At 41.5% G+C, this 15,940-nt stretch overlaps 1 protein-coding gene across 1 annotated transcript in view; it reads left to right on the top strand.

The window, feature by feature from the left end:
• BMX (BMX non-receptor tyrosine kinase) overlaps positions 1–14,303 on the top strand; it is a 37,088-nt gene extending 22,785 nt beyond the window's left edge. The window contains exons 9-19 of the mRNA XM_075057231.1: positions 912–971; positions 1,743–1,797; positions 3,390–3,469; positions 4,132–4,259; positions 4,672–4,746; positions 5,484–5,655; positions 6,578–6,794; positions 8,482–8,546; positions 11,002–11,120; positions 13,067–13,224; positions 14,229–14,303. Coding sequence (XP_074913332.1) covers positions 912–971; positions 1,743–1,797; positions 3,390–3,469; positions 4,132–4,259; positions 4,672–4,746; positions 5,484–5,655; positions 6,578–6,794; positions 8,482–8,546; positions 11,002–11,120; positions 13,067–13,224; positions 14,229–14,303 — 1,204 coding nt within the window. The remainder of the gene's footprint in view (positions 1–911; positions 972–1,742; positions 1,798–3,389; positions 3,470–4,131; positions 4,260–4,671; positions 4,747–5,483; positions 5,656–6,577; positions 6,795–8,481; positions 8,547–11,001; positions 11,121–13,066; positions 13,225–14,228) is intronic.
• Positions 14,304–15,940: the final 1,637 nt, after the last annotated feature.

Here is a 15,940-nt window from a genome sequence, read left to right on the forward strand (position 1 = left end):
AACTTTCTGAGTACTAAGCATAACGTTTACTGAAAGGTATAGAATCAGATACAATTTTTCTTCTTGACTCATACATTAATGCAAAAAACATCAGCTGAAAATCCTGGTTTCATTTAAATCAATAGGGTTTTGCCACTGACTTCAGTGACCCTGGGATTACAGTCTTTGTACTCTTATTTCAGCATTAAATCAGCCTCGCTAGCACTCTTGTGCCTTTGTGTGTATGTGAGTAGTCCTGTAAAAGGTAAAGGGAATCCAGGTCTGTCAAAGTGATACATCACACCAATCTTTTCCTTTTTAGTAAGATGACATGAAATTGTAAGCATTAAACGTATGCCTAAGTATTTGAACAAAAATCTGACAGAAACATAGCAGATTGTGTCATAGTAAACCATACGGGACGAGATTCAGAGGTTTCCTTAAAAAAAACCCCTTACTCTTACAGTATCCTGTAAAAAGCAGCATAAATAAGAATCATTATTTCTGCACAAGAGGTTATTTTAGGGGCCTCTTTTTCTGCCACATGAACTCCTGTTGTCTGTCACGCTAAGAACATTTATTGGGGAAGTCTAGGGTTGTGCAGTTTTGGAAATCTCCCATGTAAATTTTGAAAAGGTAGATGCAATCTTTTCATAAGGTCACTAAAGGAATATGTAGTTTCATTGCCTGTTACAGCATGCACAGAGAATATTTGGCTTTCCAACACATTGCACAGTGGAGGGGAAAGGTTGTATAAGTGTTTACCAAGTCAGAAAAAATCCAGACAATTAAATATGTCTCAACTTTTTGAAATATCCACCTTCAACCATGGCATAACTACTCAAAAAATATATAAAGTATGACTTTTAACCCAAGGAAGGTATTTTTCATAACCAGTTTTTCAGTTTCAGTGTGTTGTTTTGTCTTTGCAGCAAAAACTCCAGTGTCAGTGAACAGACACTGGCAGAAGAGCAGAGTATTGCTAAGCATGAGTGAGTATACAGAATATGTCTTCATGAGAATCAAAAGATTCTTTGGGCAGAGGTTGTCTTTCCACTTTACATGTTCACTATACCTAGAGCAATACATATGGCTGTCATAATAATGATAATAATTATAGATATTGTCATCAGCAACATCACTGCCCACAGACTTCCAAAGGCATGAATGTATTTGTTTTCAGACAAAAAAAGGCATTTAGACAAATCAGTCTAGTATGCTAATAGAGGGATGCTTCATAAAAGTGAACTGCTATTAAAAAGGCTTCATTGGAGCTCCTTGAACTGATCTGATATAGGATGTTTGGCTTGTTTCCTCCATTTGGGACCTCTCAGTTTACTTAAATATTATGACAACTATGACAAGGTTAGAGGAGAATTATGCACCTCCCAGCTTTTCGGGAGACAGCTGTGTCATGGTCTGCGGGAGACAGAGCAAACTGCTCCTGGTAGAGCTCCTGGCAGAGCATTAGAGCAGCAGGATCCTCCTCTAAGGATGTACTGTAAAAAGTCAGAGTCACAGAGTGGGCCAAGGTATTTCAGGAGGAGACCCACTGGATGGATGAGAGGAAGCAGGTGGGAACTAGTGGTTTCTCTTTTATCTCATGGCCTAAAATCACACAGGCAGGACAAGTCCCAAGTCTACTCTCTGGCTTTTAAAAGCAGCTTTGAAAATATTTACAATGTCTGGCATTTTTCATGTGTCTGCTGTGCCTTATTCAGAAATCAGTCTGTGAATAATAAGCCCAATATTTCTCTTTGCAGTTGGTATGCTGGTAATATCTCCCGTGCCCAGTCTGAGCAGCTGCTCCGTCAGAAGGTCATACATATCCTTTATCGCTTGTATATGAACAACCATGGAATTTTTTCTGTGTCTGTTGTCTTTGCTACACTGTGTAGCTAGAGGATGCTGATGCTCTTCAAATAGCTGTAGTATTACAGAGTGCTAGAAACTCTTGTGCTAACTTGGTATTGATAAACAGATCTCCAAAACTGCCTGGATGCATTAATGGCTCTTCTACATAAATGAACAAATGCTGCACCTCTAAAATACACCTGGAACAAAGCCACGCTCAGTGCATTTCCCATCACAGCTCTGCTTTTTGGTTTTACCTCTAGGCCTGTATTGTTTGCTCCACTGTGGCTCTTTCTGCAGGTCAGTCTAGAGGAATCCTCTGTGATGGTTTTACAACACACAAACATGGAGTAAAAGAAGTTCACCCAGACAACCCTGAGCAAACTCAGTGCTATGCCCACTGAGCATTGGCTGGATGCAGCTGACAAGGAGCAGGGATGGATAGCACCCTAGGACTAGTCGTGTGGACCAGTCTTTACAGCATACGACTGCAGAGGGACATGTCCACGTACCTTTCTGGAGAACACCCAGCCTCAGCCATGCTTTGCACTTGAATGCGCTGTGTAAACAAGCTTTCCTCTTGTGGCTTGCTGCCTTCTCACAGCCATTCTTATTGGTACTCAGCCACTAACAACTTTGATATAACCCAACCCTTTGGGAGCCTTGGCTCAGTGTCCATTCCCTTAGACCTGCACCATAGGTTCAGGGCTGAAATTCAAGTGTGGCAAGTCGCTGGAGAAAGGCAGTTATGTCCCAGTCCCAAAAGGTGCTGGATACTCCTGACTGCAGTTAACTTTAAGGGGATGTGAAGTTTCCTTTGAACTTCACAGCAGTGAACCTTGGCCTGTATGTGAGGTTCTAGATGTCTTCTTTCCTCCCTGCAATAGTCATTCCTGGCACATTAGAGGTGTAGCTGTTAAATGAACTCTGGAAACCAGAATTTCCAGCCCAGTACAGTAAACCATTAACAAAAGTAGAAGTGGATAGTGGAAGTTAGGACTGGAGTACCACATAAAGACTAAAAATAGTCCAAATATAATAGAGTGCAGTGAAAATCTTTCTATTTATTCAGTAATTCAGAACTACTTTGGTAATAGAAAATAAATCAGTCTAATGCATTATGTAAAGGAACTAAGGGTGGTGGACAGAGCTCTTATTCAGACGGGATGTATGTGGCAGTGTTACCCCCTCTGGAGGGTACATGAGGAAGGAGATGGGTTTAACAACTCTCCATCTTCCCAGTTAGAAATCTGTATCTGTGCACCAAAACAAAACTGCAGACTACTTGCTTCATGTCTGGGCTGGGGTGCAACTCGCCTAACTTTAAACATTTACAGTGGGATACCACAACCAGTTACCTAGACCCACTTTTTAGTGGAGAGAAATAAATATTTCTAAGGCATAACTCATCTTGTCCTAATGTAGTCTTTAAAGGAGGTCAGAGGAGTCATGTCTCCTTCTCTCCTTTATGGACATTACAGTGTAAAAGCCTAAAGTTCACTGAAATGAATCCCAACCTCATTGTTCCTTGTAATTTTTTATTTTTTTTTAATTAGGGGAAGGAAGGTGCTTTTGTGGTTCGGAAATCTAGCCAAGCAGGAATGTATACTGTGTCTGTATTCAGCAAGGTTCCTGAGTAAGTATCCGAAGAATATGTACCATTTCTATGAGTGTGCTATGGGCATGCTGCTTGGTGTGACTGGTCAACAACAAAATCTCCACATTGTGTTAAAGGTGAACCTCAGGCACATTCAGGTCGTATTAGTTATTTGAATTCATACATGACAGTGCCTCCCTGAATGGGGGAGCGGAGGTCCAGAATTGTGTCATCTAAACATAGGCACACGGCAGGCACATAATCTAGGGGAATAGCGGGGTCGAGAGAGAGAGAAGGAAGGAAGGGAAGGGGAAGGGGAAAGGGAAGGGGAAGGGGGAAGGAGAAGGGAAGGGGAGGTGTTCAAAATGAGATGTAGAACCATTGCAAGGGCAGTGTATCAAAGTCTTTTGCTCTAGATGTAACCATTGGGAGACGCGTACTAACCATCAGACTACATCAGAGTGTGCAGCAGAAGTCTCCAAAGCGCGAGGAGCCTGTGCTACATAGCCAGCAGGTGTTAAGAGGGCAAAAGCAGACTGAGGCAAATGTAACAGTCTTCCTGGTGACATCTACTACCTATTTTGTTATTTGCCCAGCAGGAGCGTTGCAGTTCATTCAGCAACTAACCAATCTATTAATGTATGGGCTGGAAGGCACTTCGCAAGGCTTTGACATGTACTGCACTTTGTGATGTTTTTCAGAAGTAAAAAAGGAACAGTCAAACATTACCATGTACACAAAACCCCTGAGAACAAGTATTACCTCTCTGAAAAATATTGTTTTGAATCAATTCCCAAGCTTATACACTACCATCAGCACAACTCAGCCGGTAATCCTATATGCTCTTTCTATTTGATTGGCTTTGGCTTAGGCTTCTGGACTTCTCAGCATTATGGTGAATCTTTTCCAATACTGAATACTCTATTGAAACATCTTTTGGGAGAGTTTGGGTGGAACTTGATCTAATATTTTCACAATCAATACAGTTGTTTTCTTTTGCTGTACAGTGCTTTTTTGGTATTGTACTACCTCTTCTTGCAATACCTCTGCTGGACCAGCCCTTAAGCACAGAAAAATTTCAGTCTTGTGACCTGATGCAGCAGCTGCTGAATATTGAATATCTGTCATTACCTGGATGGTTGTAATATAGCAGGGAGAGGGAGGTATTAGTTTCCCTGTATTTTCTTTGATTTCAGAAGACTCATGTATATATTGTGACCTTTAACGGGTTTTCTTTGTAGGTATGGTGACAAGGCTCCGGCATGCAGTGTCTACACAAGTAAATAAAGTTCCATCCACAGCTTCATTAGGAAATGGTATGAAGATAACTTTCCTTTTTGAAACTGGTGTCAGTCTTGGCCACCAAGAATAACCAGAAAATCATGACTGTTACTGCTTTCAGACTTGCAGGAGGTTACAGAATCTTTGTTTGGTGGCCATTTCTGCTTGTCCATGCAGGAGGCAATGTAAAAATTTGGGGAAGATGATCTTTCAGTCAATATCTCCTTCTGTAGTTTCTTCTTGTCCAGTGTAGCATTGAGATTTCATGGTTCTACGAAATAGGGTATCCCTTCCTACAAGTGCATCTAGTCTACATCCAGGGCAACATGAATGCAAAGGCATTTTATATCAACTTTCATGTTGTGCCCTTGTTAAGGCATTTTATGTCAGGTCTTATATCAACTGTGCAAGACCTTGCCTGCTTCTTTCCCCAACAAATCTGAGCCATGGCCATTCTTTCCCTTTGCCACATTACCTGGCACAGTAATACTTGTTCTCCAATCTCCTCCATGAAAATATATCATCATTTAATGCATAAACCTTTCTCAAATCTACTTATAAAGCTTAAACCTAAGCAGTAGCAAGCAACATTTGTAGGAAGTGTAATCTCCTTCCGTAACTCAAACACAAAGCTGAGAGACAGTTATGTTGCTTCACTGCTGCATGGTTCTGTCTGCAACCCTCCAGAGAAAACAGCAGCATTGTATATGGGGGATAACATGCTTGCATTTCTCCATTTTTTTTGCTAAAGAAATTTCTTTTGTCCCACTAGGAATCTGGGAGCTGAAACGAGAAGAAATTGTCCTGTTGAGAGAGCTAGGGAGTGGTCAGTTTGGAGTGGTGCATCTGGGAAAGTGGAAGGGACAATATGATGTGGCCATAAAGATGATTAAAGAGGGAGCGATGTCAGAAGATGAATTCATAGAAGAAGCTCAGACCATGATGTAAGCTATGGCATTGCTTAATTATTTGGAAATAATGATCTCTCCAAACATTAATCAGTAATGTATAGCACACACAGGAAAGAGACTTTCCTCTTAAAAATAGCATTAAGTAGTGTTGAGTACATTAGGCACAAGCTAAATAGTTAGCCATATGGAATATTTGAGGTATTACCAAAAGAACTTCACAAAGATTGATACTGTCATCTACAAAGTTTTCAATTAACTTATCTTCCACAACTTCAGAGGTTCCACATATGTCACTTAAAACTCTGCTTCATTAGCAGTTATACAGAAACAATTAGCAAGCTGTTCCTGCCATCCTGCAGGTAGGAATGAGAGACAGATCAACAACTAAGAAATGCCAGAAATATGAACATGAGACTTGAAGTTTTAGTCTCTGACTCTGAAGAGGTAAGGATGTTATAATTTCCAGTGAAATTCCATGAGATGATAAATGAAGCATATGAATTCAAGAATATTTCATATATCTCTTATCTTGAAGGAATGCACTACATTCCTGTCAGTTAACTACCTGATATGATCAGGATTCTCAATGTGAAAATTTTGCAGCATGGTTTTAGTAGAAAACCTTAAGGTCTAAGGTCCACCCCACCAACTCAGATCTATTTTCTCCCACCATTAAGGTTGCACGTTTGTGCTGCTAAATCCTATTTCAGGTTTTGACTATGAAGTTGTCATTTCATCAATACTGAGTCTTTTGATTGTCATCAATACTGAATTTCAGAGTACTCAGCAGAAGGACACTCAGTTCTTCTTGAAAAGGAAGATTTGAAAAATGAGATGGGACTGTATCCAGTCTCAATAATTTCTTTCACTGTTGTATTAATATTTGAAGAACAAAACTTACAGAAATGCACAAGAATCTCCATTTATTTGGTTATTTTATTTTTATGTATTTCAGGAAACTTAATCATCCCAAACTTGTTAGACTGTATGGTGTATGCTCAAAATCATATCCCATCTATCTAGTGACGGAATACATGCCTAATGGCTGTTTGCTTAGCTACTTAAGGAGTCATGGGAAGGAACTACAACCCCTTCAGCTTCTGGAAATATGTTACGATGTCTGTGATGCTATGGCATTTCTGGAGAGCTGTCAGTTCATACACAGAGATTTGGTAAGCTGTATTATGGGAGAAGCAGGCCGGGGAAGGCAGGGGGATGGTGTAACACCAGGCGGTCCTGCCCCTCAGCATCACCCACAGCCCCGCGGGCTCTTTGGCACTCGCCGCAGCAGGGACTGTGGTCCCCTGGACGGGGACACCCCACCAGCTCAACACGAAGCAGCTCTGGGCGAGCAGCGCTAGAGCCGTATGTAAACGGCACTGCCCACAAGCTAATTTGCTCTGCTTCAGAGCTGAGCTGACCAGTCTACAGCCCTGCCTACCGTGCTGCCTGCAGTTATGGGCTCGAGCCTCAAGGATGTACGTGCCGCTTGGCAGCACAGACATCCGATTGTAAAATTAGTCCACTGAAGTAAAGGGTTCTGTCCAACGACGCTGCAGTCCTCCAGGAGAAAGCGGTGCAACATTAAAGCTTTGCTCACTTAGATTGTTTTTTGATGAGTTAGGGATTTATCTAATTGGGAACTACTTCTCTCATAAAACGAATGTGAACACTACTAGGACAAACTGGAATTTACTCCGGTGCATTGCAAGCAGGAGCAGAACTTGAAAGTCTGCATCCACTTAGCTCTTTTAAAGACATTTTTCTGCCAGTTTTCAAGCAAGTATTTCAAGTTGCTTTTAATGAAGGGATCAGACCTTTCAAGGAGTTGGACTGAAAGCTTATGCAAAACTTAGCTTTCAAGTATGCTGGCTTTGGGAAAATAAGCTGTTATTTTATTGGCCTATTAAAACTGAACCTAGCCAAATTTCTGGTGCATTGCACTTCAGAGTCAGTAGCAGTATTTAGCCTTCTAACTCTAGGCAAAAATACGTTGAAAGATTTGTAACAATTTATGTCACAGACTTGCTTAATTTTCCAATAGGTGTGCAGTCTCCCCAGGTAGCATTTTAAATGTCTTGTTGAGGCTTTCAGAGAATTGTCTTAAGTGTAAACAAAGTTGTTAAAGCCATACCTCACCAATTTTCAAACCCTGATTTGGAAATCAGGAATATCAGACAACTTAAGTAGCAGAGTTTAAGCTGTAAATATAATATATGGCTGTGCACCGTGGGAAAACAGAGAGATAAAACAAGCTTGATTTCAGGTTGAAAATTGTAGATGCAAACTGTATCACAGAAATTAATAAGCATGCAGGCAGAGAATACAGCCTTAGATAAATGTTCTCAAGTTATCATTTGCAGAACTAGGCTTATACTGAACTTCTCATAAATCAAGCTCTTTAAATCACCTTTCATTGCTCCACTCTGTTTATAGTGCATTGCAAATAAGCCAATCAATGTTTTTCACATTTTGATGCCTCGGTAAATTCTGAGACTACTGAAAAGGACCCTGGAGTGGGACACCACTTGAAAGACAGGGTTTGGTTTCTGGCTCTGTTGCTGTTTCTCTAGGTAAATGTGGGTTTCTCAGCTCTGTTTCCTCGTCCCTCAATGTCCTTATTTGTAAAGCTGTGATAAGGGTAAAGATAGTTTTTCAATCAATAGTCAAAAAGTTAAATAAGAGAGCTACTTACTGTTCCCTTGCAGTTCCAAACTTAATTGCTTCAATCACAGAATGTCATTATCTATTGAAATACTAGAGGACAGAAATTATTATTAGCAAATTACCAAGACATGACGTTATTTGCTCCTCTTTGTATTTTTTCCACTCATCTCTTTTCTCATTTCTCTACTAAAGGCTGCTAGGAACTGTTTGATTGACAGCAATCTTACTGTGAAAATATCTGATTTTGGGATGACTAGGTAAGTAAAAGAATTGGGATCCTTGTGAAGCTATGATGTTAGTGTACATATAGTTTACTGGCATCGATCAGCTAGCAACTGGCTGTTCGGAAAGTTAAGCCACAGATACAGCTCTTTGTGTCTCCTTTCCATTAATGACCTGTGGTGGGCCGACCCTGACTGGACGCCAGGTGCCCATCAAAGCTGCTCTGACACTTCCCCCTCAGCTGGACAGGGGAGAGAAAATATAACGAAAAGCTTGTGGGTCGAGATACGGACAGGGAGAGATCACTCACCAATTACCGTCACGGGCAAAACAGACTCGACTTGGGGAAATCAGTTTAGTTTATTAACAATCAAATCAGAGTAGGGTAATGAGAAACAAAACCAGACATTAGAACAGCTTCCCCCAGCCCTCCCTCCTTTTTGGGCTGAACCCCACTCCCGGTTCTCTCTCCCTCCTCCCACCAGCGGTGCAGGGGAACAGGGGCTGGGGTCGGTTCCTCACCCCTGGTCTCTGCCGCTCCTTCCTCCTCAGGGGAGGAGGACTCCGCACTCAGTCCTGCTCCGCCGAGGGGTGTCTCCCACAGGAGACAGTCCTCCAGCAACTTCTCCAACACGAGACCTTCTCATGGGCTGCAGTTCTTCACAAAATCTCAGCGTTTACTTTGTGTACAAGATTTTCACCTAATTTGGGGGCCAAACATCTTAATCAGCAGCCTTAACGGAGAGAAGTTGGAGAGGATGAGCAGCCTAGAGAACACATCCTCGGAGGAGAGGCTGAGGCAGCAGGCTGCGTAGTCTGGTGAAGAGGAGGCTAAGAGGGGATCTAAAAGCTGCCTATAGCTACTTACAGTTACAAAGCTGATGGAGCCAAGTAAGTCTTATCAGTGACCGGTGACATAGCAGTGGATATCAGCCACATACTGCAGGTTGGGAAGTTCAGGCTGGACAGTAAGATCTTTCCCCAGGAGGGTGGTGGAACAGTGAAATATGCGGGTCAGGGAGACTACGAGATTGCAGACGTTGGAGGCTTTTAAGACTTGGCTACACAGAGCCATGGCTGACCTGATCTGATGTTGGGAGTAATCCTATTTGAGCAGGAGGCTGGGCTAGATAGCCTTACAACAGGCATTTCTATGATTCTGCATTATTTCTCTAGTTTGTTAATAGCAATGATCTGTTCTATAGATTATAGCTAATGCCTCTATCAGGTATCCTTTAGAAATTTGGGGTTCTGCCCAGGCTTTTCTGTGACGTACAATGAAAAAGCAGTAAATAGTATTTCACTGTAACTTGGTCACAACCGAGTTTGTGTCACAACCAATGCTGGACAGTCCAGGGAGGAGACGTGGTGAGTTCACAATTCCCTCGGGCTAAATTAAGGTGAAGCAACACCAAAAAAAACAGTTAAACTTTTTATTCATGGCAGAAGGAACCTGAACTTGGGAGGCATAACAGTAGGTAGTGGGGTTTCTCACAACAGGAATTGGTATGAAACTATGTCAGTAAGCTGCGTAACACGTGCTAACCATATATATCAATTCAGGGAATAATTGAGTCCCCAGGTTCAGAGCAGACCCTCTTGCTTTCTAGACCCCCTCTCAGAGAAAAGCTGAGGGGCGGCTGGATCCGCTCCTAGTCCCAGACTGGGTCAACGGTTTATGTCTAAAGGGATGAGGTGTGGGGATTATGAAAAAGAAGAAAGAAAGAGGAAAACCAGTCCTGCGTCCAGCATTGGTCCAGCCAGCCTACAGGTCCAGTTCGGGTGGACACGCACGCAGGGCTTCTCGTGTTGGCGTCTTTCATAGCCCAGTTCCCACCTTTTCTCATGTCAATCACGCCCCTCTCGGGCTTCTCCGCACTGCCCGTAAGGACGTATATCGCCCTTGACTGTGTGCATGGGCACCATTGGGAGTGGGGGCGGTGGTGGACGTGGACATGGACGTGGGACGTGGGACATGCACGTGGACGTGGGACGTGGATATGGACGTGGACGTGGACATGGACGTGAACATGTGACATGGATGTGTGATGTGGACATGGGATGTGGACGTCGTCGTGGACATAGACGTGGGCGTGAATGTGGACGTGGGCATGGATGTGGATATGGACGTGGGATGTGGGATGTGGTCGTGGACATGGACGGGGGATGTGGACGTGGACGTGGATGTGGAGGTGGATGTGGACGTGGGTGGTGGCCGTCGCAAAGGGTCTCTCAGGCGGCCGTGATCCCCTTCCTCACGTAAACGCTGGGTGACCTCCGGCCGTAGGTGGTGAGCTGCCCCGCTCAGCACAGCGGGACACGGAACCGCGCACCCTCCGGCCTGGTCCAGCCTCCACATCCGGTCGCTGGCCAGCTTCTCACCCATGGTTTGTTGCTCTACAGCATTCGTTGCTTGGCAGAACTTGCCCCGCCACGACGTTTGAGACATTAACTCTTTCAGTCTCTCACAGTTTGGTTCTTGCCTTGTAGGTATGTTCTGGATGACCTTTATACAAGTTCACTAGGAAGCAAGTTTCCATTGAAGTGGTCAGCACCAGAAGTTTTTCATTACACCAAATTTAGCAGCAAGTCAGATGTATGGGCCTTTGGTATGTATGGAATTTGACATATAAACATGTATGCATATATGCCATTACCTTTGGATTCCCTCAATTTCCTAAGCAGAAACGCTAGATATTTACACACTGAAGGAATGTAAAAAGCAGTTACAGCTTATGTTCTTGTTTAATATTTTTATGCATCCAAACCCTATCCTCTTTGGATTTTTCTAGCGCTACTGTTTTTCTTTTAGGCACATAGAAACTCTGCTTGCTCCCCATTTGCTCTATATGTGTTTAAGATGGTAAACTAAACTGTTGGTGTAACTAGACCATAAATCAGTGCTGCCCAAGTCAAAAAAGCTCTTCTGTTAGTCACAGAGGTCAGAGTGGACTCTGTGCATAAACCAGCTGTGGAAGAGAGTCTGTGTGACCTGGGACTGTATCTCAGCAAAAATAAGATGGTTTGCAAGTCACTTTCTACCCAGAAATTTCAATCATTTGAACTTCTACTTCAGTGGTTTTCAAGCTATGATTTACAAATCCTTGGAGTCTGTTCAGTCTTTCTAAAAGTCTGCAAAAGGTGTCAAAGGAAAGGGAAGCTTCTGTGAACAGGCTTAAATTCCACTTACATGGGTTTGCTCCTCCAGTAGGAAAGTTTTGGCAGTAGTCAAGTTGATGAACGATTGGCAACCCACTGTGCTTGACACTGAACCATCATGAATAAAGCAGATGAAAGTGTTTCCAAATGCTGGGATTCTTCTTATCTTTAACTTCAGCTAGTCTACTAATATTAATGACTCTGGGAGAGAAACAGCTCATTCATGCCCTTTATAAGTTGTTTATAATATATGCGATTACATCAGGAGTTGGATTTTCTGGTGATATGTTTTCTTTTTGATTTTATCAATGAAATGCTGGCTTCAGGCTTTATTGTCGTTAACTTCAATATTGGCTTTAACTTCAAGGAGAAACATTATTTTTCCGTAGAAGGTCTTTTCTCATTTTAACACTATCCGTTGATGCAGTGGAAGCAAGGGGAGAGTGGGATCTGTCAGTTCTTGTTTGGTTGGTTTTTACTAATGAGTCTTTAAAGGGCTAAAGAACTGAACTGATGTATTCATATCCCAAAAGCAGATGTCAGAGAACAAATAATCTTGGTTTTTTAATGTTCTCATCAGGGAAAGCTGGGATTCAGGTACCATTTTATTCTGATCCCACTGTGACACTGCAATGCTCCAGTCTTTGAAGCTGGAGGGAAGTCAAAGATCCAATAAATTTCTTTTTGGGAAAAAAAAAAAATTAAAAAATCATTACTGCCAGTATTATATATATCATTGTGAAATAAATATTTCACAATATTTTTTTTTACTTTATGGTTGGCATAATTATCACATATGTTCAGTTACAACAAAAACTATTTCTTGCAAAGCTATCATTATGAATTAATGATTATATTATCCAGTGTTTCTATTGTTTCAGTATAATCCATTTTTTATAGGTATGAGTAGCTGACACTAGAAAGTATTCAGAAACCTTTCTGATACTAAAGGAGTGTATGTCCTACTTTCTTAAAAGAATCAGTAAAAATTTTCTTATTATTCTATAAAAACATAGGTACCTATAGCTGTCATTTTGTTTTTCCTTCCCTGTCCTTGTGTACACACACATACATATATAAGGGGATGTTTGTATGTATTTTGTAAAAAATTTGGTCCACGGATAGCTATGTTTTGTATTTTCTCCATCATTGTCCACACTAAATATATATAACTAGCTTTATGGTCTAACTTTACCTTCTGCAGTAGAAGTTGTTTTATATTTCAGTACAGAATCACACTTGTCAGTCATCTCCATACCTTTTTTTTGGACAATATTCTCTGTAAAGAGTTTGATTGGTTATATGTTGCATGTGTGTCTTGTTCTGGGAAAAAGGAGTTATCTTGCATTTCTTGACTTTCATTTCTTGCCTTCCACTGCCATGAATATTTCTGCAGGTATTTTAATGTGGGAGGTGTTCACTTTGGGAAAGCAGCCCTATGAGCTTTATGATAACGTCCAGGTGATTGAGAAAGTTTCTCAAGGATACAGACTTTATAGACCACAACTGGCTTCAGACATCATCTACCAGATAATGTACAACTGCTGGCATGAGGTATGTATGTCTGCACACACAAACTGGAGAAAACAAAACAACAGGAGTCAGCAGGTGTCCCTGTTGATAGCTGAATTAGTGTTCATAGTGGAAAATATCCCTTATAAAAGCCATTGCTTGTATGTAGTACATTCTACACAGCAGTCTAGTTCAGGACATTGTCAGTACAGAAAACAGGCCATAAAGGAAGATTGGCTCCCTTCTTTTCAGAACCATGTGTTTAAGCAAATAACAGTAAAATACCTTCAACATCAACATAATACACAAGGTGAGATTCTTCTCAGCAAATTTTAACGGTTTAAAATTTGGGTGGTGAGCTAAGCTGATTGTCTGAATTTCTTCCATGATCAATTACAGGACCATTAGTGGTACCTCTCCATGGTCATTTGTCCTTTCTATCTCAGCCACCACAGAATAAAAGATACCTGCTTTCCTATACAGAGATCTTAAACAGCAAATGTAGATGAGACCTCTACCTTTTTAGATAGCTAAAGTTGTGTGAAATAACCCCACCCTTAGAATGACAGGGATGTGTTACTCCATCTGTGAGTCTTCGAGGAGTATTAAGTCAAATGCTGATCATGCTCATTTTATTTTGAGAGATCTGCATCTTCTGTGCCAAGAATTATCCTGATTTATTGTTCCTCTTCATCTAAATTTTAGTCAGCTCTCTGTGGACCATGACTTGTTTCTCACAGGCAACAAAGAACTGTTTGGCACATTATTGGTGATATCATGAAGTGACAGTGATGTTTGGAGGTTTTTTTTTAATATAAATGTCAGAAGAATTAGAAAAATAACTTATACTTGAGAACATGTTAATGCAAAGAAAGAAGATTAAACTATCACAACATAACATATAAAAAGTAACTTTAATTTACTTTACCTCATAATCACTGTCTCTACAAATTTCTGCATGCTAAAATAAAGAAAAACTAATGCAAATTAGTTCCTGAATTATTTCTAAATTAAATAACCATACCCATCATCTTTGCTTCATTTAGCTACCAGAAAAGCGCCCTGCCTTTTATCAGCTCTTATCATTTTTCGAGGCACTGAGAGAAGACAACAGAGCTTGAAAAAGAAGATTCAGAAACAGATGACTATGCATACTGGTTCCATATCACTGGGCTTCTGTATGAGAGCTAAATCTGAAATCTGCCTGACATTAGCCACCCCTGTTGTTCTGTATATTGGTGTTCTTCTCATTTAATCAGGGAGTTGACCAAGAAGCGTATGGAGAAAGCTTTTGTGACACTCTGTGGGTGACAGAATTTGGAAGGATACTGTGGAAGAATATAATTCATTTTGTTAGCATTGTCTCAAAAGACTTCTCAGACACTGAGAGATATATACCAATTGTGTACACTCCTTCAGTGCTTCCAAGCTGTCATTATTTGGCCCTAACTGGAAATGTAAACAGGGAAATATATGCTTGTTAGGTTTTCTGATTATCGTAACTCATCTGAATGTGGTTTTTCCTTATAATCACTTGAAGCTGATGCCTGAAGTCAAATTTAGAACTGCTGCAAGTGACAGCAACATAAATAGTTATAGTCTCGCTTTCAATCGCTTAGAAATTACTACTGCTAAAATATTATATCAGTCTGCTTACCAGTGCTATTGACTTCAGTTTCAGCCCTCAGGGTGTACATTTGATTTGGAATTTATTCTAAGCTACATATCTAAGATATTTGCAACTTAGCAACATATGAGGTGTTTACTAGAGTGTTATTGCTTCCTGCTACAGGTAAAAATAGAGAGCAAAAAAGTTTTATGCAGAATTCCATAGTCATTGCAATAGTGAATGGTAAATTTGCTGATCTCTATAAAACCTGAAGAGAACTGAAAACGCTATAAATATAATTGCTTAGCCTAATGTTTTACTACTGAGGAACTGGAATTTGGCTCCTGATGTTAACACTTAAAAAAGAGTGTTAACTTTCAAATGTGCATAGCACCACACAAATTAGTGCTAACTTCAGTAATTCCAGAGATACCAAATACATCTGACGCTACGTAACTGTAACAGAGGTGTCTAAACTTAGACACCGACATTTGTAAAACGCTGATCTAATATGTATAAAAGAAAAGGATTTAAAAATAAAGTGAGGTCTGAAAAAAACCCTCTCCTCTCTCCTGATATTTGAGCTAGTTCAGTGTGCGATGCCTCGAAGAGCCCAAGTGACTTCTGCTTACCCTGTCCCTGGTGGAGCCGGCCCAGCCCTAGCAGGGACCCCTCTGCAGCTCGTCGGAGCTCACCTGAACCTAACGAGCAAGAAACGCGGGTGCAGACGTGTGGGGAGAGGAGAGGAGACAAAACCCCAGAGTTCTCTGGCCAGCCAGAGGCTCTGGCCCCAGCGCTGGAAGCTGGCTAGTGGAGTGTGTCCCCGTCTACGTGGGGAGCTGCGCCTGTTGAAGGGAAAGCAGAATTTGGGGGCCTGCAAATGACTGCAGGGATCTACAGGGGCGTGGGAGGCTGCACGTGAGGGAGAGGTAGGACGTGGTATGGTGTTGCCTGTGCATCAAGCTGGGCCGAGGAGCGCTGACCCCGAGAAAGGGTCGGGAAGGAGAGCTGACACAGGGAAAGTCCGAGAGGAGGGTGGAGGGGGTGCTGGGGTAATGCATGCCGTCGATTTTTTTCATATAAATGTTGTCTTTTTATTTCTGTTCTTCCAACGTCCCGCTCTATTTTTTTAGTGGCTTTATGTGTTGA

Source organism: Buteo buteo, chromosome 25 (assembly GCF_964188355.1).
Source record: "Buteo buteo chromosome 25, bButBut1.hap1.1, whole genome shotgun sequence".
Classification (NCBI taxonomy): Eukaryota; Metazoa; Chordata; class Aves; order Accipitriformes; family Accipitridae; genus Buteo; species Buteo buteo.